The following is a 25,470-nucleotide window of genomic DNA, read 5'->3' as shown; positions in this document are numbered from 1 at the left end:
TGAAAATCAATATATTGTAGCTGGATAACATAAATAAATATAAAAAAAAAAACATACTGAACTGTTTTGTTTATATTAGGAAATATTTTCTCGTATTTTATGTTTACTTCAGAATAAATGCATTATGAAAATAACACACACAAATGTTCTATATGAATAGGAAAATAATTTAGTTTGATATTATGATAGGGAAAAGAAGCTAGTTTAGTATTAACACGTTACTTTTCCAAGTTAGAAACATTTAAATGCGTTATTATCTTTTTAAAGATACTTGTTAATACCACTATAATGTCGATCTCTGATTACGGTAATAAAATAACACTTAACGCATAACTATGAAAAAGACATGCAGATTAACACCTTTAGTTATAGATAGTCCCTGCAATATGGACACCCTCTTTCAATTTTGTATCAAAAATCATCATAGAGCCGCGCCGACTTAAAATACGTGAGCTTGCCTAATACAAAAGTTTACTTTATTGAAATTATTTCATTCTTTTTAGAGCGTTTGAAGTCGGTTGTGTTTTTTTACAAAAATAAATTATTGGTAGTGGGGAAGTCGGTTAATAAATGTAAAAACATCATTTCACACCGTATTGTCATTGAATTGCGTTTCCCACATCCCTGCAAAACACGTTTGTGGCGTCCGCAGGCGTACCAACCCATATCTATTACAATCCGAAAAAGCGCCGATGAAAAGAGCTGCTAACTTCACGACGGTAACTGGGGTTTGGTTTGGTCGGTTGGTAGTTTCATTCAGGGTAGTGATGGGAGAATCGAATACTTTAAAGAATCGAATACAGTGAATTCGTAGCTTCCCCTGTATTCGAATACTTTTACGAATACTTGTATTCGAACACCTTTGACTATGCAAAGCATGGAAAATGAGTGTGTAATTATTTTTTTCATAATGCAACCGTTCTTTTGGCCACTATTATTTCGTTTTACAGTAATTAATTCATTATAATTTATTCAATGTAATTTTAAATTATATGATTTTTAAAACGTACATTTATTTTGACTTAAAATTATTTCATGGTCAGTTACAGTCTTATTAATGTATTATTTCATATTAGGCTATATTAACTAATTAATATTTTTAATTCATTTGTATGGATAATTTACATCAGATATGCATGTTATTTTGCCATGTAACTATATTAATCGGTTGTAATTATAATAAATTCTAACCTAATATTTTAAATATCTATTATATTCTAAATGTTAACGATAAATAATAATCTTATGTAAATTATAGGGCTAATGGTAAAATTATAACGAATAGATGAAAACAAATGCTGCAGTCAAAAGCATTAAATACTCTTACGAATGTTACGGATTCATAAGATATTCAAAAGGGAATTCAGTAGTTGATAAAGTGTTGAATACATTTTTAATCCCCCGAATTCGCTTTCTAGATTCAAGAAATCCTGCAAAATCTGAGGTCAAGAGTATTCACAAAAAAGTATTCGTACGATTCTGAAGTATTCGAATCTACGAATACTCGGGCTGTATTCGAATACTATTCGATTCTGTATTCGATTCTCCCATCACTAATTCAGGGGGGTTCAGGTCTAACCTAAACCTAACCTTAAATGTCAATGTCTATTGTTGTTTTAATTTTTAACCGACGATAAGATATAAATTATTTTCATTTTAAGAACACAATACTATTATTATACTCTTAAGTGATGGCTCTATTATTACGAATGCGAGTCACTATCCCTACTACACCATAACTGAAAATAACATGCAGAGGCCTACCTACTTTATTCAAGACTTTGCCACTAAGCCTACGCTAGGCATTGGTTTATTTTAGCGAATGAAATTAATAAAACAATAAAATCAATGAGTGAGGATGACATGATGACAACATAATTCATTTACCAAGAATTAACGGAGTAAGTTAAGAATTAAGACACTTGAATACAGCTTCAATTCACTGTGCAACAGGACTGAAAATATTTAATTTTTAAATTAGTCTAAGTTATCTTTTAAAATGAAGGAAGTGAACAAGTCGATTAATTCTATTGAGACTCGAAAAATTAGAAAAATACTAAATGAAGAGGTAAGCTATATTATAGGCTTAACTACTTCAAAGTTTGCTGTTATGCTAAGTCCTTAATTTCTCTAACAAATAATTTGAACAGTGTCTCTGAACTTACACAAACTTACCGTAGAAAATCTTTCTTAACGGGTCAGGAAATCCTGTTTTATCTCACATGAGTTTTCCCGTTCTAGGCTAGGCTATCCTGAGTGATCTTAAAGATGGTAAAACTTAGCCTATCATGTATAAGCTTAGGCCTAAATAGGCTAATTTAATTATTTGATGTTAGGTTATAGCACCAGTAAAATAGGTAGTTTATTTAAATCTGGAAAGCGGTAGGTTATAAAAAATAAAATAGGCCTAGAGCCTATTAGCTCAACAAACACTAATACCGAAACCCCGGTCTGACAGGCCCACGGGAATTTTTACAAACGCCTGTTAGCAACACTGTTTACTTGGGGGATTCCATTCCCTCAATACTTTCCCCCCTTTTCCTCCCCTACCTGTTGATAAGTTATATTGTTTGTTCATTTTGCGTGGGTGCCGTGACTTTGACAGGTTGTCGATTCATAACATAGTCATAATTAATCGTTCCTGTTGTTGCTGCCAAGTATCACCTCTCATGCTATGTTTTTGTAAAATAAAATTTTTTGCCACATTGTACTATTATCCAAAACTATCTTCACTGCTTCTAATTTTTATTGTTAACTTATCGTCTTTCCTTGTCTATTTTGTTATTTTTGTTTTTGCTATTGTTATTGTTATTCAAGATTGTTATTATATAGTATCTATTTACTTGTTACTTGTTAATTTTTGTTCATTAATTATGTTCTTGCTGTTACCACTCACTGTTGCATGTATTTTGTTATCTTTTAATATTGTATACATTCTTGTAAACTGGTGTAAACGGTTGGGAAATAAATAAATAAACATGCCAGTCACAGAAGCCCAGCATTAGTGTATTTTAAAGCGTGGTCTCACAGGCCCAGGGTTTCGGTTTGTGTGTTTCTAAGCAGGGTCCATTATTTTCAAATGGGGTCTTACAGACCGGGGGTTTCGGTTAGCGTCAGCCTGGGTAGGGTTTTGGTAGCCTATTAGTTTTAAATCTTTAGAGTAAAAAAATCATGTTTGATCCCACATCTCATTTTATTCCCACGCATGGTCAAACAATCTTGTTTTCAGAATTACAAATTGCGTATGGGAACTATGAACTTGAAACATGGCTGATTAGGGCAGGACTAATATAGGTATACCTTATATAATAAACACAACTTGATCTTAAGCAGCAGGAAAGGCTGAATCCACTTCCCTTACGAAGTCAGAGATAACTTAGTGTTTGGCCATTGATCCTTTGATATCAATATTCAGATGGATAAAAAAAATATTGTTGGAGAACTAACTTATCGATTTTTTAACTCTAAGTTAGGCCTACGTGTTAAAGAGGCACTGTTGCTAAGGAAATAAGTTAGCAGAGGATATGCGTCCAGTAACCGGACGTTGATTAGGCCTAGGCGTCCGGCAGTTACTGTCATAACCTAACCAACCAAACTTGCTGATAATGAAAAATATAGAATGAAGGTTAAATTCTGTTAAATAAAATAAAGGTAATTATTTGATACCTTATATCTACAACGCGATATCATGTAATTTTAGATGTCTACTTACAGTATTTTTAACGCTGAATCCAAAAATGCAATCAGTTTTTGTCGAAGAGATTCATAAGTAGCCGTAAAACAAAGGTTAAAATTACGAATCTAAGGTTCATTGAGCTATACTGATTGTAATGTGGCGTGGTCTGGACGGGTCCGTATGTGGACTGAGGACTGAGTGAGGAGGAGAGCAAACAGCTGTTTGCTCTCCAAAAGCAAAATATTTTGAAAATGGCCTTAGAGCCAAAACTATAATCAGTAAATCTTTTAATAAATAATTTTTACTTGGGTACTAAGTTGATTAATGTTTAATCTTCATTTAGCCTATTTATCCTAGTTGTCAGCTGATAAGTTTCAATTTGTTAATACCGTATCAATATATTGAATAAAAAAATAAAATACCGTATCAATATATCGAAAAGAAATGATTGATAATAATGAATGTTCCCTTTAACAGGAAAGTACCCACCGTTTATTTAAGGTGGCCTTTCCACACCAGCTAAGCCACTTATTATTTAAATTAAGATGTAGAAAGACCTCAACACTTTACTCATCAGTGCAACGCCGTAGCTAATTGATCTGCTGATCCCTCATGCACCATCAGCCGCTATAAGCACACTAGCGCTCGCATTAAAGTGTTGAAGAATGAAGTCACAAATTATGTGATGGATTCACCATAGTTGGTAGTAGAGTGTTAATCAATACTCCTATGTTAGATAATACAGATAACCTATTCAATCATTGTTTCAGGCACTTTTTTGGTTTTCAGCATTTATTTCTCGTTCAATGATGACAGTATTCACAGAAGTGTTAACAAAATAATCAAGAAAATATAACAATAACAACATTGTGGGGTTGCCCAGACCTTTTTTTTTTTTATAGAGGGCCAGGCTTCAAGTAACCATGGGATTGCATCGCAGCTAGAACAGCTTATTGTGCACCCTCATTCACAGGTCCTCATTCTTTGTCAAATCCCAGGTCCTTTGTGAACCGTGAGATCCTTTTGACAATGGTGACCCGTTCTTCCCTTTGATATCCAGTCGATAGGTTAAGGGATCTCATGCGCAGACCTTGTAGGGCTGGGCACATAAATATCACGTGGAATGCTGTCTCCTCCTCCTCTCCACATTTCCTACATAAGAGGCTTTCAACTTGAATTCCCATCTTGTGTAAATGTCCACGGAATACCCAATGGCCGCTAATAAAGCCAACCACCTTCCGCAGGGTCTTCCTACTCAGCCCAAGGGCTTCTGCCGCTATCGCACCTGTAGGTGCCTTCAGCATTCTCTTTGACTGTACATTTCCTTCTGTTCTTTCCCAGTTCCTTTGATGTTCTATGCCCATCCACTGACGAACAGCTCTCCGTGCTGTGTTGTAAGCAATGCCACACGTCGGCTCTGGACCCATGAGCGGGCTTTCAGCTCCTTTGTTTGCCCACTTGTCAGCTCCCTCATTGCCAGAAATACCTTTGTGCCCTGGAACCCAACTAAGGATGATCCTGTTGGTCTTTCCCAGGGCTTTCATGGCTTGATGACAGTCCCATACAGCCTTGGAGGTAAAGTCGAAACTGTCAAGTGCCATTAGTGCTGCTTTGCTGTCTGAGTTCATGTATACAGTATGGCCTATAAGACCGCGCTTCAAACACACTCTCGCACACTCAGACAGGGCCACCACTTCTGCCTGGAATACAGTGGCCATTTTTCCCAAACTTACGCAGAACTGCACCTTGGGTCTGACTCCATATATTCCAGTCCCCGTGCCCGTTGGCTTTTTCGAGCCATCCGTATACCAGGTGATCCCCCTTTTCATGAATTCAGGTTCACCCTTATCCCAGGCATCCCTGTCAACAATGTTGACATTGTATGGTTTTTTTAGACCTGTGATCTTCACCATCCTGTCTGGTAGCATTTCCAAGGAGTTTGTTTGCACCTTGTCTACAATTCTTGTGTGCTCACTGGAGGCATTATACTTCCAGTTGCCACTGCAAGCCATTCTGTAGGCTGCCATCCTTGCCTCTCCTTTCACAATGATGTCGAGAGGTGGCAGGTTTAGCACTACTTCCAGGGCTGCAGTTGGAGTGCCTCTCATGGCTCCTGTGATGCTAAGGCATGCCACTCGCTGGATCTTTTGTAGTCTCTTTACAGCGGTAGTTTGCATTACCTTGGTCCACCAGACCACCGAGCCATACACCATCATCGGTCTTGCAACCCTAGTGTATAGCCAGTTAGTCATTTGTGGACTTAGACCCCAGGTCTTCCCAACCTTGCCCAGACCTGAGACACCCTGTAACAAAATTATTTAAATAAAAATATTTAATCTTCTTTAGGTTTTATTCATTCAATAGATCCTGAGGATGCCTTCGACGTAGCCTCCTGTTCTCAGTTGCTTCGCCAAGATGAAAAGCTAGTGCACCAGGAACATTGTTTAAAGACTTCAGAAATTTGTAGGTGGTTTTTTCAATATAGGCCGAGATAGACTCCACTCCTAGCTCTTCATGTACATGCCTGTTTCTAACAAACCAGGGAGCATTCACCGTTATTCTTAGAATTTTGTTTTGGATCACTTGAAATTTGAAGAGTTTATTTTTTTATATAGATAATTCCCAGAGAGGAGATGCATACATAATCAAAGGCCGAATTATTGACTTGTAGATTAGAACTGTACAAGCTGGCTTCAGAGTAGATTTCCTATTGACCAAAGGGTAAAGCTTTGCAAGGTGTGCATAACCTTGGTACAGTTTTTTATTAACGTGGTAGTTCCAATCAAGTTCCAACCATAGAACCTATAGTTGAACCTATAGTTCAATTATTCAATAGTTCCTATTCAATCATTGTTTCAGGCAAAACTGGGAATCAGTCCAAATAGTGACTCGGAGACTGAACAAGTTGATCTATCCAAGGAACTTTATCCCTTGGGATATTATATTAACAACAGAGAAGAAATGATTGAACAGATGTTTTCTATTATAAAAGGAGCAAAACTGAAGAAAATGCTACCACCCATACTACGGGTGAGTTAAAAGTCAAAGTCAAAGTCATCTTTATTGTCACAAAACGTTTTTTTTTTATGCTCTGGCACAGCCAGACAAAACAGGTATTGAAACAGAGTTGAATGGTACATATTTTTAAACTATAGATAGATCAGTAGTTTAGGCCTACTAACTTTTTGGTCTGGCGACCAACTACCACCTTGAGTTTTTTTGGGACCCACCTATCTTTAATAAAAATAATTGGCTATAAATTATTTATTACTATAAATTTGTTTTTAATTTTAATATAATGTAAGCCTACACTGAGAAAAATAATTAGAGCTAGATAAAAATGATTGTGTGTTTGATGTTATTGAAAGTAAAACATTAGTCCAACACTATTGTTTGAGAAACTTTAAATTATTTAGAACTGAAATTTAGACCTACCACACTATTTACAAGAGACTTTATGTTGATTGAATGCCGACTACTATCATTCCACTAAGTTACTGTAGGTGTTGGGCATTTTCCTTACATATTCTTTTTCTGTATATAATTTCCGTGCAGGTTACCCTCTCACACACATTTTTACGACTCTTTTAATTTAAATTAGGTGGAGAGTTCGCAGAGGATTCCACAAAAGTGAGGGGAGGTATTGGTCATTATTTTATTTTGTTATAGACGCTCACCATCAAGTTTCATTACGACTTCAGTGCTGACAATTATAATGAATAGGAAGTTGTAGAAGCACGAAACAATCCTGATCCAACGTAATCTGGAGCTCCAGCTGAAGAGATGCCCTTGGATAGGATTTGGCCAAGGGGAAATGCCTTTTTTTTATGTACATGCGCAATTCTCTAATCTAAATGAGCTTCAGAGCTGACTAAGGCAAAGGCGGAATTGAATTGACTAATGATATCCAAATAATTCCTGGATCTAAGTCTCTCAGCCTTGTTTTTAGATTGGGAGTTTCTAATAAGTTCCTAAAAGTATGGTGAATTCCGCAAATTAGCGAAACAAACCTTTTATGGCAACAATGAGTAAAAATTTAACCGTCTCGGCCAGTCTTTTCTTGCTTAAAATGTAAGCCACTTCCACTCTGTATCGGATCATCTTCAAATGGTCCAAAATCGTTTGGTCCAACACATTATTTCGAGTTCGTTTGGACCAAACAGTATAAACTATTGCGTCCGTCACATTGAAGGAGTTCAAATATCCGCCGTTGTACACAATAATAATATTAATACAACTTTTGCTTTAAATATGTCAACTTTCTATGTTTTAAACGTTAAAGACCCCATGTTTTGTAGTATTCAAACCACTAAAGCGTACATAAGCAAACTTAAAGCCCAATAGTGTATCATACGGTTGGAAATCTTATAAATTAACAGTTTTTATCACATTTGGCTCCACCAAATGCACCAAATGTGTTCGTTGCTTCTAATATACAGAGTGTATAGAAATTCAGTGGACCAACGTGTTTTAAATGTTTATCATACACCGTAATTTTTATTGTTGTATCTATTTAGAATGAAGTGTTTACTATTGATCCTCCATCGTTGTCTATAATTCTTAATAAAAAGTTTAAAATAGAACATGAAAATTACATTAATTAGCCTACTCATATTTTCTGGACGTCCACAATTTCCTGGTAAAAATTCTGTCTTACAGAAGGATCTTAAGGTTCTTAAGGATCTTAAGGATATAAGGATCTTATTTTCTTATTTTAAAATTGATGTTCTTCTGTAAAATGTCATGTTTAGTTGTATAATCTTATTTACAGTAACTCTTTCAATCATTTCTTATTGCATTATGTTATATCTATTGTACTGGTTGGTGTCTGCCTTTTTGACTTCTTTTGTCAATATTTTGTGTCAAAACATTGTCCTCAGTTGATGTTCATTATCTGACAGTGACAAGTTTTAAGTCATTTGTTTCTGTTGTAATAATGTCAAATGTGACAATGTTTGATTAAACACAAGTACTAAGGGACTGAGCATTGCTCGAGGTATTTAATTTGTTCAAGAGTTAAAAAAATAGAACTTATAAGAAGCCTACAAATATTTTCAGTTTTACTACGATAAATTAAGTTGTAAAGTCAATTTGTTTTCGGTAGACATCTACTCATCCTTAATTTACCTAACAAACTTTTTCATGTGGACGAGCAATTTATAAAGTTTCTACAATAATCTTCAATATAAAACTCATGATATGATACAAAACATCCGTTATCTGTTGACCGTTATTGTGTTAGTCACTGGGATTGCGGAACATTGCAACAATAATTAATTACGTGATGGGTAATTGTAGTAACTACAAAACGTCCTTGGCCTTTCCTTCAGACTTTTAGTTCAATATCAGTGTATAATGTTTTGCTGTAAAATACTTAATGTTTTTGAACAGTTGTAATTATCCCTTTGGTTAGTAATACACCATACAATCCAAATGTATTATGCAATCCATATAAGCAATTCTCAATAGCATTCATAGAATTCATAGCATTCCTTTTCCTTTGTACTGTATTTTGTAATTTGCTACTGTACTGTAGATGATTTTACAAGCTTATGTGACAATCCATTTGTTTGCATCTTCGTAACACTGCCATGGCTACTTGACAGTCCATAAGACTAAATGTTAAAAATATTAAAATAAGTTTTAATGAAAAATGAATTTTCCCAGAACAGAGCCTGGCATGGATATTGTTTTTAGCCTAAAACTAAGATATTTCTGACAATTTGGTGGTATTGGTGCTATTGATCCTCCATCGTTGTCTATAATTCTTAATAAAAAGTTTAAAATAGAACATGAAAATTACATTAATTAGCCTACTCATATTTTCTGGACGTCCACAATTTCCTGGTAAAAATTCTGTCTTACAGAAGGATCTTAAGGTTCTTAAGGATCTTAAGGATCTTAAGGATATAAGGATCTTATTTTCTTATTTTAAAATTGATGTTCTTCTGTAAAATGTCATGTTTAGTTGTATAATCTTATTTACAGTAACTCTTTCAATCATTTCTTATTGCATTATGTTATATCTATTGTACTGGTTGGTGTCTGCCTTTTTGACTTCTTTTGTCAATATTTTGTGTCAAAACATTGTCCTCAGTTGATGTTCATTATCTGACAGTGACAAGTTTTAAGTCATTTGTTTCTGTTGTAATAATGTCAAATGTGACAATGTTTGATTAAACACAAGTACTAAGGGACTGAGCATTGCTCGAGGTATTTAATTTGTTCAAGAGTTAAAAAAATAGAACTTATAAGAAGCCTACAAATATTTTCAGTTTTACTACGATAAATTAAGTTGTAAAGTCAATTTGTTTTCGGTAGACATCTACTCATCCTTAATTTACCTAACAAACTTTTTCATGTGGACGAGCAATTTATAAAGTTTCTACAATAATCTTCAATATAAAACTCATGATATGATACAAAACATCCGTTATCTGTTGACCGTTATTGTGTTAGTCACTGGGATTGCGGAACATTGCAACAATAATTAATTACGTGATGGGTAATTGTAGTAACTACAAAACGTCCTTGGCCTTTCCTTCAGACTTTTAGTTCAATATCAGTGTATAATGTTTTGCTGTAAAATACTTAATGTTTTTGAACAGTTGTAATTATCCCTTTGGTTAGTAATACACCATACAATCCAAATGTATTATGCAATCCATATAAGCAATTCTCAATAGCATTCATAGAATTCATAGCATTCCTTTTCCTTTGTACTGTATTTTGTAATTTGCTACTGTACTGTAGATGATTTTACAAGCTTATGTGACAATCCATTTGTTTGCATCTTCGTAACACTGCCATGGCTACTTGACAGTCCATAAGACTAAATGTTAAAAATATTAAAATAAGTTTTAATGAAAAATGAATTTTCCCAGAACAGAGCCTGGCATGGATATTGTTTTTAGCCTAAAACTAAGATATTTCTGACAATTTGGTGGAAATCGTAGGAGCCGTTTTTTAAATCATTGTGCGCAAACTTTACTCATATTATAGTATAGATTTGTTATCAAGATGTGTCATTATTTCATTGCATAGGAAATCCTTTAAAACAACTGTCCAACAAATAGCTAGGCCTACTTTTACAAAAACTAACTTTATTTTCTATCAGTTAGTTTTTCAACTAGGGTAACTAACAACTTCTATCAGATATAACTTATATTGGAGATATTGACAAATGAATGATGAAATGTATAACTAATTTTAAAAGTTCAAAAAGGCCAATACATAATTTTTTTTTTAATCACAAGCGCTTTCGGAAACTATGTTTCCTTCTTCAGGCTGTGTTCAAACTGGTACAAAAAGTAAATATTTACAATACTGTAATTAATTTAAAGTAAAGTTAAAACAGATGATGCAATGGATATTGGAAAAATATATGAAAAAATAATCTTTTGAAATTTGGATATATTAGTGTTGTTCTTGATGTAATTATTTTAAGTAATTCTGAGTTAATAATTGGGCCGTCTTCATTTTATTCAACAAATAATTTTGGTCTGTTTTTTCTATAAAATATGATTCCCATGCATTAAGATGTTGAGGTTTTATAATTTGTTTCAAAAGTTTAAGGTTTTCCAAATTGAAAATATGTCCTGTTAAGAAGGCCAAAATAGAATATAACACAAATCTCATAGAAAAAAGTAATAACAAATGTAAAACTGCTTGGCAAGTCATTAAAACCAGTGACATTTCTTTAATCAATACAAAAAACACAAAATATCTCCTGATATTTTCAGTACCGTACCTTTTTTATTGAATCAATTGAAAACATAAAAATGAAAATTGTTAGTAATGCTTACAGTTCAAAAGATTTAGTTAATAAGTCTTCCATTACTCCTATGCCTTTTTTCTGGAATTTTATCACACCTAAAATGATCTAATAAAAGCCACAAATAACTAAAATACTCTAGCAGTACTGATGTTTATCTTATGTCTAATAGTTTGCTTAAACAGATAATTGGTAATCTAGCTGAACCTCTATCTTACTGCTTTAATCTCTGTCTCCTTGAGGGTGTCTTTCCAGATGAAAGGTCACCAGAGTCTGTCCCATTTTTAAAAAAGGTAAAAAAGACATTCCAGAAAGTTATTGCCCTATATCAATCATTCCTGTAGTATCAAAATTGTTTGAAATCATGGTTTTTGATCAGCTGAAATCTTTTTTTGAAAGAAACAACTTTTTAAGTGTTTCACAATTTGGATTTAGAAAGGGAAAGTGTACATCAGACGCGATAAATTGATTAATGAGGTACTAATGGTCTTTAAGAGGAAGTCACTTGCTCAGGCAACTTTCTGCGACCTGAGTGTTAGTTGGTTATGGTGTTCAATAACTTCCATTATTCCATTTGCTTTGAATTTCTCTTGACAATAAGATTATTTGGTTGTAATATTAAAATATGTATTTTAACATGTCTCTTTGTGTGTAGTTAGCTTTGTGTGTAGTATTGTACTCATTAACTGACTATGCCAATTTTAGCACTATTATGACATTGTGAATAATTTGTGTAAATACAAGGCAATAAACACATTTCATTTCATTTCATTCCCCCATAGGTGCAATAGGGCACCCCTGTTCCTCCCAATTAAATTTTTGGTCAATGGTTACTCGGAGAAATTTTTGTTGTGAAATATTATCTGCCATAGATTTTTTTATATTAAGTGTGCTTTATCACTGTTAGTGCCAGACCATTAGGCCTAGTTGTAAACCATTCACAAACATCTTCCTGAGAGTTTTTTGAAGTTTCCCTTGACAAAAGCAGTAGTATCATCTGGAAAACTTTTGAGTTCTAAATGAATAATTCAAATAAATTGAAAAATCAGCAAGAACACAAGAACTGTCCACTGTGGCACATAGGCTTAGTTGGCAACTGCTGTTAAGAAAAAGTTCAGAAAAGAATTTTCAATTATTTTAAATAATTGACAAAAATATTTATTTTTCTAGGACTTGCCCTTTGATGAGCTTAAAGCTGACTGTTTGATCCACCTTCTTGGAATGTCTAAGAAGAGAATCAAAGCTATATTAGAGGGTAAGTATTACAGTAAAACCTCTCTAACTCGACAATTTGTGGACCCAGTAGTTGTCGAGTTTGAACATTGAAATTTCTAATGGGTTTAAATTTTAGCACAACATACTCAAATTTCAAGAGGATGTCCACAACACAGGCGATTATCTATAATTATAGGTGTTAATCTTCTTGGTTTTTTTCTGAGTTATGCGTTGAGAGTTAATTTATCATTGTAACCCATCATCGACATACCTTCATAAAGTTTTTTTTAATAAATAATAAATTATTATCTCATTGGTATTAACGAGTAGGCCTATCTTTTTAAAAAAGGGTAATGTGTTTAATTGTTTTTTATTAGGAAAAGTAACGTTTAAATATTAACCTAGCTTCTTTTACCTATCATAATATCCTTAACCATAATATCCAAACGTTGAAATGCCTTTCTTATAGTAACTAAAACAAAATTTTCTTTGAAAAATAATGTATTTATGCTCCATGGCAAGAAATTGTTTATTAATCAATATAAAGCAGCTGTTTCATGAAGAACTGTCTGTAGCTTCATTTGAACGGTTTCAACCACGAATACTAGAAAAATACCGGTTATGCATCATAAACATATACAAATAACGTTTTTGGCCCGAAAGTAAACGAAACCCATATACTAATTGCATTATTAACATATGATTTTGTTTACTTTCGGGCCAACAACGTAATTTGTTTATGTTTATGATACATACCGGGCCTTTTCTAATATTTGTGGTTTTAACTAACAGCTTTAGGAATATTATTATAATTTATTGCCTTCTCTGCACAAATATAAGCAAAATAAATGTTGAATATTTAAGGTTTTCAGTATTTTCACCGAAACAAATATTACACCTAAACATAATTCAAATTCCAATCCAAAACTTTTTTATTTGTTTCATGAACATACAATAAATAGCGTCACAGTTCCTTAAGCTAACTCAGTACATTGCATTGAATTGTTCAGTTATGAAACTGACAGTTATGTAGCATCAGCATTCACATCACTCACATAAGTTAAATTGTACAAATCTTCAAGAGAGTAAAGTGCATTTCTGATCAAAAAACTTTTGAGTTCACTTTTGAACTTGTTTTGATTTTCTATGTTCAATATTTCTTTTGGAATATATTTTAAAAATACAGAACCGGCATAGGACGGTTTCTTTTTATTTAGCTCAGAATTGTGAAAAGGTAAGACTATTTTTTGTATATTTCTGGTGTTGTAGTTATGCATATCTTCATGTGTTGTAAAATTGGCTTAATTTTTTCTGACATGCATAATTCACTCAAGGATATACAAACTGTAGACGGTTAATATATTTTGGTTAGTAAAATGCTCTCTTATGGATTCATCAAACTCGAGATTTAACATGGCTCTTATAGCTCTTTTTTGACTAATTAAAATTTCACAAAGGTTTTGTTTGGTTGTACCTCCATACACACAAACTCCATAAGATATATGGAATTGCACATGGGCATGAAAAACATTTTTCTGATTTTTTAGAACTTTCTAAATACAAAGATAATAAAATCTTTTTAAGGCATAAATTCCTGAGTTTATTTTTATATACAGGGTGGCGCAGATGGATCGGGTGGTTTTAAAATACTTGTCAAACTGTCAATTTTAAAGGTATTGGATTGAAATAAAGTGCAAAACGTGTAGTTACAATGGAAGTTTATTGACAAAAAATTTGTTAAGTTAGTTTTTAAAAATTACACCTATCAAATGCCTTCCTTCTCGAGTGACGCATTCTTGGAGTCGGTCCTTGAGGTTCCGCATTGCTCGCTCAAGCACATCACCAGGAATTGATGTGATTTCGTTGTGAATTAATTGCAGCCTTCAATTCCTGAAGCAAGGGTCTACATGAACGAACCCCGGACCATTCAGGAGTTGAAGGCTGCAATTCACAACGAAATCACATCAATTCCTGGTGATGTGCTTGAGCGAGCAATGCGGAACCTCAAGGACCGACTCCAAGAATGCGTCACTCGAGAAGGAAGGCATTTGATGGGTGTAATTTTTAAAAACTAACTTAACAAATTTTTTGTCAATAAACTTCCATTGTAACTACACGTTTTGCACTTTATTTCAATCCAATACCTTTAAAATTGACAGTTTGACAAGTATTTTAAAACCACCCGATCCATCTGCGCCACCCTGTACATAATGTTTTACAGTGTTGAAGATAAGTCCTGGAACGGATTAAAGTAATGAGACTTGGTATAACAATAATAGCCTTAAATTTCTACTCTTTTAAGCTATTATCACTTTTTTATCCCTTAAGGAGAATGGCCCACTAGGAGTCAGATAAAATTCCTAAATAGTAGCATAGGTCGAGTTTGTTATCAAATTAAAGGTCTTAGTTAGTAGAACACATATGCTGCAATCCCGAACTAAAAAGGACAACTGAGTCAAAAATAATAGCTGTTCAAAGATTCATCGAATTTGCATTGCTATTATACGCTACCTCCTCAAAGGGGAGACTGCGAGAATTCAGAAGGAAATCATTAACATCAGCACATGTCGATATGCACATAAAATAAAAGGTCTTAAATAGTAGAATACAATGCCACAAATTTGAGCTCAATAGACTGAGTAAAAAATGGCAGACGCTCAAAAATTCAAAATGGCAGATTTGAGAAATATTTTAACGGCTGCCATTTTTTACTCAATTGTCTGTTTGAGTTAGGGTTTGCAGCAATGTGTTCTACTAACTAAGACCTTTAATTAGATACCAAACTTGATCTATGCTGCTATTTAAGAATTTCTTCTGACTCCTTGTGGGCCGTCGTTAAGGGATAAAAAAGTGATAGTAGCTTAAAAGAGTAGACATATATGGCTATTTTTGATATACCAAGTCTCATTACTTTATCTAAATTGGTAAAAAATATATTAAACCGTTCCGGGACTTTTCTACCACTCTTTATATGGTACCAAAGGAAAACTCTCCTGGTGATTTTGATGGTGGAACCATGCTGATCGGTAAAAGAATCACAGAGAAAGTGGTGAAAATCCCTAGAAAAAAAACATCGCCACAAACAAATTGAGAACCTACTAGCTTTCTTTTGATGGTAAGGAAGTCGGTTAAAAAGGTAATGTAGGGCTGATTATAAGTATTGAAAAACTGCATATTATATTTTTCAGGGAAGGAAATTAATTCTTCTTCTGACTCTGAAACTCACTCTGATGATTCAACACCAAGTAAGTTGTAGAAGCATTTTATATCTTTCTAGTGTTTATTTGAGATTCTGAAACAATTCAACAGAAATATGATTTCATAATATAAACTAGCTAGTAGCTAACCCGTCATGCTTCCCCTCACGAACATTCAAATTAGGGCATCTGACAGGCCACAATATAGTTATAAAAAAGACACATTAGACCTGAATTCATTTTAATTTAGTTAAGCATGTTTGACTAACAAAGTTAAAACTAAGGAAAAAAACTTCTAACTTAAGAAATACACCGAGGATAGTACCCCGATCAATCTTGTGGGCTTCACTCACCTTAATTTGTTATCCAGGACTCGTCAAATTGTTCACACTACGAATACACAATTACAAATATATACACAAACATAAAAAATCGTCCTTGGATTATTTCGACGTTTCGCGGGACCAAAATAACGTCCCGCTTCCTCAGGGAATAAAAACTTTATTCCTCTCGCGCACACGAGCCGAACGCCTGACCACGACTACCGGATCAGCTGTTCCTGGTGAGGGAGGGAGGGCAGCGGGGTTGGTGGACGTACTGTTTATTGTATTGTATTAAAATCCATATTTTTAGCCCTTGAGCTGATCTTGTGACTAAATCAATAAATAGGGTTACCTTCGTCAATCAGCTCATAGTAGTTGTAACATTGTTCGGCGGTTTCAGCCATTACCAGACGTTCAGCCTTAGTGGCGTCGTTAATATACAAAAACACAAACGGTCACACGCAACGTGCACATACATAAACATAAACGGGGGTTTTTACTTAACAGGCCTGTTGATTACACATATCCGCACTCGAGCAAGTAGCTGACTGGAGTCATTCTTGGGGTGTCGTGTCAGCGGCGGCATTATCATTTGTACTTTGCCCTCTTGGTCTTGAATCCTTCCTCTGATTTAAAATACTATTGAAAATTACGTGTGATTTGAATTGTTTTGTCATTTAATATATTTTCGCTATTGTAATTTTTTATATGTGCCTTGTAAATTTCAAATTCTTCCAGGGTGTCCAATTTATTGCCTTTTGTACATGTGTGAAGGATTTCCAAGCCAGTGTTGAGGTCATTTAGGTCATGATTATTGTCCATCAGATGTTGGGCAAATGTAGATTTTTGTTTGTCAGCTTTCGGTTTTGGATGATGCTCCTTATATCTAGTTTTAAAAGTGCGCCCCGTTTTTCCCACATAAACACTAGGACAGCTAGCATATTTAAGTACACCCCTGACCTGTCATCCTTATCAATAACCTTTCTCGTAACTTCAGACCTTTCTGACCTTCCAGACCTTTCATTACAGTAATGAATACAATATCATCTAACATATAGCCATATCCAACGGCTATTAATAGCGGGCTTGTAGACAAACTTACAATCAAACACCATAATAGGGAGGTCAAACAAAAGAACGAACGTAAGAAGTACGTGTGTATTGAATATTCCCACACACTAGTTAGAGGAATTTGAAATTTACAAATCATACGACGACAAGTGGATATATCCTTAATGAAAAACTGCAGTTCCAGTCACACTCTATTTTCAATGTGCTAATTCACCAAAATAACTGGCCACCTGACCTTTGTCACATTGATAACATGGACATCAACGAGGAAGGAATCTGACACTGCAGTCTACTACCTGCGCCGTGTCGTGTGCCTGTGATAGGCCTATCAATGTTAATTAAATGTTCGTGTTTGTGTCTTTATTGTGAGCGTGTGACATTGATGTCTTATGTTTTGTAACCCTGATGATGCCGCATTTACGGCGAAACACGTAGGTTGTTAACCTGACAATCAACGTTTTGATTACTTGACGAGGTATTGTACCATAATTATAGTCATATATAGTAATCCAGGGGCCATCAACATGGAATTTAATAAATAGTACAATAGATTAACCTCCCAAAACTGTTTACCCGTCCAATATTGTATAGATTAATAATATTCAGTGAAAATAGTATGGGAAACACTTTTGTATTTTAGAAAATTTAATGCATTTTGAAAATGAATAAGGAATTTTAATTTTATAGAATTTTTTACTGTTATCTATGTCTTAAACAACTTATTTTTTTAGGTAAAAAACCCAAGATGGAACTCCAACCATTTGTAATGTAAGTATTGTTATGTCTAGACAAATGCAGAGTAACTAGGGATGGTTTCAGGGTTGAAAGTGAGATAAAACAGTGCGAGGTCAGTTTTGATGTTTATATTTGCCACTGGGGACTTCAGAATGAAGAATTTAATTAGTCCAGAGCCAGCTTTTCTTCTCTATAGGGGAATTTGCTAAAAAAATATGTCAATCAAAGTTAAAATATTGTATTTCGTTTTTCTTGTCAATGACTGGTTATCCGAAAAGCAGTTATCTGATCAGCCTCATCCACATTTTTTTGGATAATTGACTTTCTAATATATTACAGTAAAAAGAAAACATATTCTGCTTATAACTTAAAAAAAACATTTTGTGTAAAATTCCAGGAGGTAAAAAAAAACACATTTCGTTTTGACTATCAGAGGGTTTCTAACACAATTCTTCATTACAGAAAACAGGAGGGGTGCTCCGATATTTCTGACAATTCTGAGGAGGTAGTTCTAGTTGATCCTGATCTTGATTTCTTAAAAGTATCCAGCAGTGACGGTGCTAAGATTACAGAAGGTGAGATCTGGGCTTGATAATTCTTCCTTAGATTTAAATAAATTCTATATAAATGTTTGAGAAATTCATTTGAAATTCAAAGAGAACCTACAAATAAATTTTTAGAAAAATAAATAAATAAAAAATAGGTACACGATTGAGGAGGGCGGGGCTCAAGGGCCTCCCCCCCAACTAATGTTGTTGCTTGCCATAAGTTATCATGTATTCTTAGTAATGTTTTTTTTTACATTTTCCAAAGTAGGTACAGTAGAGTCCCGCAAACTTGGCACTCGATAACCTGGCAATCCTGATAACTTGGCCATCACCTGGTAAAGAAAAATAGTGATTTTTTGAGTCTGAGTTAAACATAGACTCAAGCCAGCTCAAATCAAATCATTCGCAACTCAAGTAGAATATTTTGAATTAGTGTTGGTTGAACTATATCTGTTGACTTAATACTGACTTGTAATTAGTGATGTGTCAAAACCCAATCTCAAATCTCAAAACCATCAAAACTTTCGAAAACGTTTCGGTTTCAAGATTTGATCACCAAGTTTCGAGATTCAAAAGTTTCGAAATTGAAGATTTTGGCAGTTTTATTTTTGAAACTGCTGAAATTTTTTTGTGCCATTGTTATTGTTTTTAACACTGTTTTTAAACAAGCTGGTGGCAACAGAGCAAACATCACACTTCACATACCCCCTGGGGTATGTGATAAAACAAGTAAATGTTTTCCTGAACTTCAAAAGGTATCTTAAATACTATAACTGGTACAATTCAGTTTCACATCAATATTTACTAAACACAAAGAAATATTGACCACTAAATGTTCTAATTAATCTAATATTCATGTTTATGTTGGTGTTAGAAGTTTAATTTATTTTTTGTTGGTTGTTTATGAACAATTATGTTGTATTGGGTTTTAAGATTATCAGTCACATTCACATATTTATGTTATGTCATGGTCAGGAGTCGATCTCTTTCAGTTTTGATTGCATATTTAACATTTTATGATTATGTGTTTTTTTTTTGTAATCTTGACCTTTGTAACCTAAGTAAAAAAGTTTCGCGTTTAGGTTTTGAGATTCGAGATTCGGGATTTGATTTTTAAAGTTTCGGTTTCGGTTTTGAGATTCAAAATTTCTGGTTTTGACCATCACTACTTGTAATATAAATATACTAACAAAAAAGGCAGTTAAAAAGCTTAAAAATTTTATTGTTCTTATTTTTTATTTTAACCCTAGTTTCCGATAACCCAACATTTCACAAATTCGGCACCCTTCCAGTCCACATTACACCAAGTTTGCGGGACTCTGCTGTAGAACAACTGTTTGTATCTTCCCCTTTATACTGTATAAAAGCTTTATACAACCTATAGTATTGCAAGTTGAGTTGCGTTGTTGTGGTGCAAAAAGCAGTTGGAATTCAAACAACAATATACATCTTGGTTATTACTGGTAAATAAAACCATAGACTAACCAAGTACCAACAAAAGTGGACTTCTTGACTTTCTTGTAAATTTTGAAGTGTGTCTTGCGTCTTGTGTCTTTTTTCGTTTCTAGTTCATGTTGTGACACTTGATCACTAGTGTCGACAAAATTTTGTTCCTATTATTTTTGGGTTAATTTTATGATTTTTGAAAGTGTTACAAAACACGACCTCTATAGTATACCGCACAGAACTAACAGCAAAATTGTCCTCAGCTGATCCATAAGGATGAGAAATCTAGGGAGCATGTTTAGCCAATCTAGTTATATAGCGATGGTTATCTATGATGCAACCTAATATTCTTACGTTTTTGCGTTACACAATTTTTGGCCTATAGGTGTATGCGTTTGTGAGTAAACGTTCAGCTTGTAGACAGTGCTTATTAATTGTGAATGTGTGTGTAATTTTTTTTAATATTCTATGTGTTATGACACATAAGTTATGTGTATTTAGTTCAATAGTTTTGCTAGTTGTTAGGTAACCCAACTGATTAGTACAGTCTTTGTCTTGTTAGTATTATTTTTCAAATCCCTTACATCTTTTTTGTGATTATTATTACCTCACTAATACTTTTGACAACATTTATTAACTTTGGTGTGAATAATAATGCACTTTAATTTGAACTACGTCATAAACACTTATTGACACTTCTACAGTAGGCTATGTGAATTGTATTGTTGTAGTTTCCTAAAAATAATGTATTTTTTAATTTTAATAAATAATAAAGTTGATTTTAATAATAAATAATAGGGCTTTTAATAATAAGTAAATACCCTAATATTTTAAAAACTCCTAGCTGAGTTTCTTCCTTATTATAAATGCCAAAATAGTGACAAAAAAAAACTCGTTTACAAGAACCTAATAAAAATAATCTCCCAGTAGAGGGCCCCTTCACAGCATGTAGCTGAGGGCCCCAAATGGCCCCAGTCCGGGACTGAATATAATAGATCAATTACAGTAGAACTCCTGTTAACCGAATTCATGTTTACCGAGACCCGGGTTAACCGAAATGGTTCTATAAAATAATATAGGGCTGTAAAATGCTTTAATAACTTCAGTTGTCAGGTTTAAAGTATTTTCTATCCCATTGTAACATTTTTGTAGCTGAAATAAAACACTGAATTATTATTATGAATACTCATTCTCTTAAATTCATTTTTCCTACACACTGTGGTGATACATTGGCTATTTTTAGCATATGATGGATTAACCGAAAAATTGGTTATAGGAAACCGCTCTCCCCTTTTTATCTCGGTTAACCGGGGTTCTACTGTAAAAACAAATAGTTGAAACCAGATTCAATTAATTTCTCGAACAAGGACAGTGATTTTCCGAATGTTCGAACGGTTCATACAAGGCCAGTTAACACGTTCGCGGCGGCATGGGAGCAATCGCTCCCATACGGAACCCTAATGCCATCCTGGTGGGTGCGATCGCTCCCAAGCTGCAATGCAGTATGAAATGATTTATTTTATAGTCAGGATTAGAGCTAGAAACTTGAAACCTTGCACAGCACTGCTCAATAGTATACTGTATTTTGTTGTGGTGTAGGTTGGTAGTAAATTTCCCCGTAAAATCCCCGTCTGGCAATCTCAAAATTCTACTTTTGTCCCGTCTTTTTCCCTCCATTTGGAAATACAATTCCAATGGGACCGGCTAAATTACAAGTAGTGCTGCTATCTGTTGGTGTTTAGCGAACTACGTCGACTCTCGTAAGGCAGGACATCCTCGCACGTTATTTGCTATTTGTCAGACCGAAATTGGAAAGCCAATCACACGCGGCAATCGGGTTTGTTCGATGCTGAGGGCTGCGCCGCACCTGGGATACGCCCGCCATTTGACGTGCCGCCGCGAACATGTTAAGAAGGGGTATACTGTACCACTTATGTCTATGGCACTAAGCTGGTTGTTCTATTTTAAGCTGGCTGTAGTTACGTACGTTCTATCTGAAGTTGGAATGGAATCAACAAGTCCGTTGTAATGTTGTTAATGATTTCAATTTACCGTATATATTTTTAGTACAATTTTCAAAGTTTGTAATGTATGTAAAAATATATTATTTTTGTTTTCTTAAGTTAAACAATATTAAATTCTTAACAACAATTTGTTTCAGGTAAGAAAAAGTCCAAGAGAAAACTAAAAAGAAAAGAGTTGGACAAAAAGCTCAAAAGAACAAAAGTTAAACTACATGTAAAAACATCTGATACAGAAGTTTTCCGTATCGATAGTTCTGCAGAAAGTGCTTCAGAAAAGGAAGAAGAAACTGAGGCTCCCAAAGAAGGAAAAACTTTATTGGAAATTTTAGAACTAGAAATGAGAGCTAGGGCAATTCGTGCTTTACTGAAGAACAATGAACCTCCAGAAAATGAAGGACCTTCAACAGCTTTGGAAGAAAATAAACAGAATCCAGGAGGGTCAAAAGAGCAGTCGAAAAAATATTTGGACGAAGATACAAATGAAAAAGTAACTCCAGCCAAAAACTTTAGGAAAAAGAAACGGAAAAATGATGATGTTATCGTTATAACTCCCAAGGTAGTTACAATTGATCTAACTGATGAAAATGAACATTCAGGCTTCAAAAAAATTGTAGATAATGGAGAACCTTCTAGCTCACAAAATATTGTCTCAAAAGATCAATCGCCAGAGGTCTCAGTCAACAATTTGTCAGAAACAAACAAAGAAGTTGTTAAAAGTTCAGTGTCAGAATGTATCCCAGTTGATGAACTACTTTCAAAGGCTGAAAGTGAAATTAGTTCTGAAAGAGGAGTTTCATCCTCTGTTGTAAAACAAACAATAAACGAGACCGAAAAAACTCCTGACATAGATGACAAAAATAGTTGGGCCCAAAGGTGGTTGGAAAGCAAAGAAGTAAAAAAAGTTGTCTCAACCAGCAAAATTTGTGGTAACATCAGGAAAAAAATAAAACGTGCAAAACTGGCCCAGAAACAAAAACTAGTTGAAGACAAACCAGAAATACCGTCACCGGTTCCTCAAAGAGAAATTGAAGGGAGTGTGGTTGAGTATGAGTTGCTCTCAAAACCAAAAGAAATATCAAGTGACATTGATAGTGCAATTGATGACGTTACTCAAACAAGCGTACTATCAGAAAACCAAGGACCTACATCTTCTTTGGCTGAATTAAACCCAACGTTCACAGCAGACCAAGTTGAAGATGTGACCTCTACCAGAGTTGAAAATCATTCAAATGATATTCAAGAACCTGCATCAGGAGTTTGTATAGATGAAGTAAACAATCTTATTACAAATAAAGAAGCTTGTGTCATTGAAGTAACCAAGACTGATTGCCAAAAGAAAGAAATTGATGTACCTCTTACAGCTGACGAAAACCAAAGTCGTATTGAATGTGTGAACAAGAATATTAATGGGTATCAAAAAGATGAAAGTCTTGCTGATTTAATAGTTATTAACGATTCTTCACCAAGCAATGAAGAAAAGGATAAAGTTGGTTGTGAATCTATTGAACACATTTTAAAATTTTCACAAAATACTATGTTGGATTCAATATATGTAAATGATCAAACAAATGCAGATGGATCCAACAATCTTTGTCACAATAGAAGTAGTTCAGAATATTGTGAATCTCAATCATTACACACCAAAGAAGCTATAAATGAACTGGCATCAAATAATCATATCTTAAGCAATGAGTTAGATTCTAACAAGAATGCTACAGAGCCGGTTGAGCACAATTCAAGTTTAATAACTACAACCAAGAATGTTGAAAATATTCAAAAAGAAATCACTATTTCAGAAGTTTCTGAGACATTAAACAAAATAGTATCTGGTTGTAGTGTAAATCCTTCCCATGAGCAAAGCGAACTAGAAACATTAGAAATAAATATCACTGATGATGATAGAGATATAGAAGAAGCTGTTGAGGAAACAAACAAACTTTTAAAAAACTGTAAAGACATAGTAGTCATTGATTAAACTATTGGTCAACAATTTTGATACTGAACCTAATGCACATTTGTAAGTATATAAAAACTTTCATCTTGTTAAATATAAATACTGTTAGAACAAGTCAATATATGAAAAAATTGATTCTGTACATATGTTGTTGTAAAAACGGAGTAATGCAATAAAGAATATTGAAATTTCATTACCCTATACAACTAGTGTACCCGTTGCTTGAAATCGAGCAATTGCTAAGTATTACAAGAGTTATTTCAAAACGGAACTAATTAAAAAAAAAAAAAAAAACTAGGTATACAATGCAGTTGTCTGCTTGCAATATTGGGCGGAGCTAGTATATTTATCCAATACTTTTCCAAAGTCAATGCTTCATTTGGTTAATGTAAATGGTATTGTACACTCTTGCAGTTTTGTATACTCAATGCTAAATTTAGTTTACGTAAATAAGACGTCTCCTTACAGTATCAAAGTCATTGGTACATCTGCTTCACATAAATGGGATGTCTATTTGCAGTATCTAAAGATTCCAAAGTCAATGCTTAATTTGTTTCTCGTAAATGAGATCTCTATTTGCAGTATCTAAAGCCTATGGTACATCTGCTTCACATAAATAAGAAATCTACTTGCAGTATCCAAAATTAATGATTCATCTGGTTCTCATAAATTAGATGCCCACTTACAGTATCTTGTAATGTGTGTTTTAATATCTTGTTGCTTTAGTAAAGATAAATTATTTGATTTCATTTTGTCGTGCCTTAACACACACCACGGAAGGAATTGCGGCACTGTGACATATAAAGCTGATTTTTATCCTATTCCTTCCTACTATTTAGAACAGATGGTCTTATATTTGTCATTCTAATGAGGCTAAGTAGCTATACAGTCTATCTTTAGGCCTACTCTGTCCTAAATAGCCCATAACTAAAATTTATTCAAACAAAAGAAGCTTGTTTTATTTAACAAAAGAGGCAACTGAAAAATATTTACAAATTTAATGTTAAGGTCTTCTTTTTATCTTGCTGAACAATTTTTGATAGGTACCTGAAATTTACATAAGTAGAATCTTAATGTCTAATTAACCTGAACAGTGACCACTTATCTTATTTTGTTAAAGCTAGGAACTTTGTGACATAGCATGGTTGCCGTTGGTAGATGGCTGATTCTCGAACAAGTGAAGATGAAGATGGCCGATCTAGCTGTCGTTAGTTGTAGTCCTGTAGACTGGAAGAAAATCAATTTCCATCGCTCACCACTAATCAATTTAAATCTATGATAACTACTTATGAACATTGCTTTTACTATTGTACTAAACAAATTAAGAAATCGAGGATCAACTCGGCTGTAGACTGTTAACGGCAAGGTGGATGGCGAGCGATGCCAGACGAAGAAGAGGGAAATCGTCCTTCTAGGTTCGTGGTTCGTCTCTATCCCGACAACCAGTTCATGAAACCTCCACCAATACTGAGCCAGATACAAGTCACGTGACGCGATTCTCGTATCT

The 25,470-nt window shown here is 34.1% G+C and overlaps 1 protein-coding gene across 1 annotated transcript; it reads left to right on the top strand.

Moving 5' to 3' along the window:
* The first annotated feature begins 1,871 nt into the window (after positions 1–1,871).
* On the top strand, positions 1,872–24,156 carry LOC129004816 (uncharacterized). The gene is made up of 7 exons (XM_054433460.1): positions 1,872–2,068; positions 6,536–6,706; positions 12,621–12,705; positions 15,854–15,910; positions 17,988–18,024; positions 18,454–18,566; positions 22,147–24,156. Exons 1-7 carry the CDS (start codon positions 2,000–2,002, stop codon positions 23,982–23,984), a joined length of 2,370 nt encoding a protein of 789 aa, XP_054289435.1. The 5' UTR covers positions 1,872–1,999; the 3' UTR covers positions 23,985–24,156.
* Positions 24,157–25,470: the final 1,314 nt, after the last annotated feature.

Source organism: Macrosteles quadrilineatus, unplaced genomic scaffold (assembly GCF_028750875.1).
Source record: "Macrosteles quadrilineatus isolate MER2022 unplaced genomic scaffold, UCM_ALF_1.0 Scaffold_11__1_contigs__length_5352618, whole genome shotgun sequence".
Lineage (NCBI taxonomy): Eukaryota > Metazoa > Arthropoda > Insecta > Hemiptera > Cicadellidae > Macrosteles > Macrosteles quadrilineatus.
This window is presented reverse-complemented; position numbering and strand designations above follow the sequence as displayed.

Coding starts and splice junctions, on each gene's coding strand:
- LOC129004816 (XM_054433460.1), top strand. CDS start 2,000: ATGAAGGAAGTGAACAAGTCGATTAATTCTATTGAGACTCGAAAAATT. Junction 6,707..12,620: donor TGCTACCACCCATACTACGG/GTGAGTTAAAAG, acceptor TTATTTTTCTAG/GACTTGCCCTTTGATGAGCT. Junction 12,706..15,853: donor AATCAAAGCTATATTAGAGG/GTAAGTATTACA, acceptor TATATTTTTCAG/GGAAGGAAATTAATTCTTCT.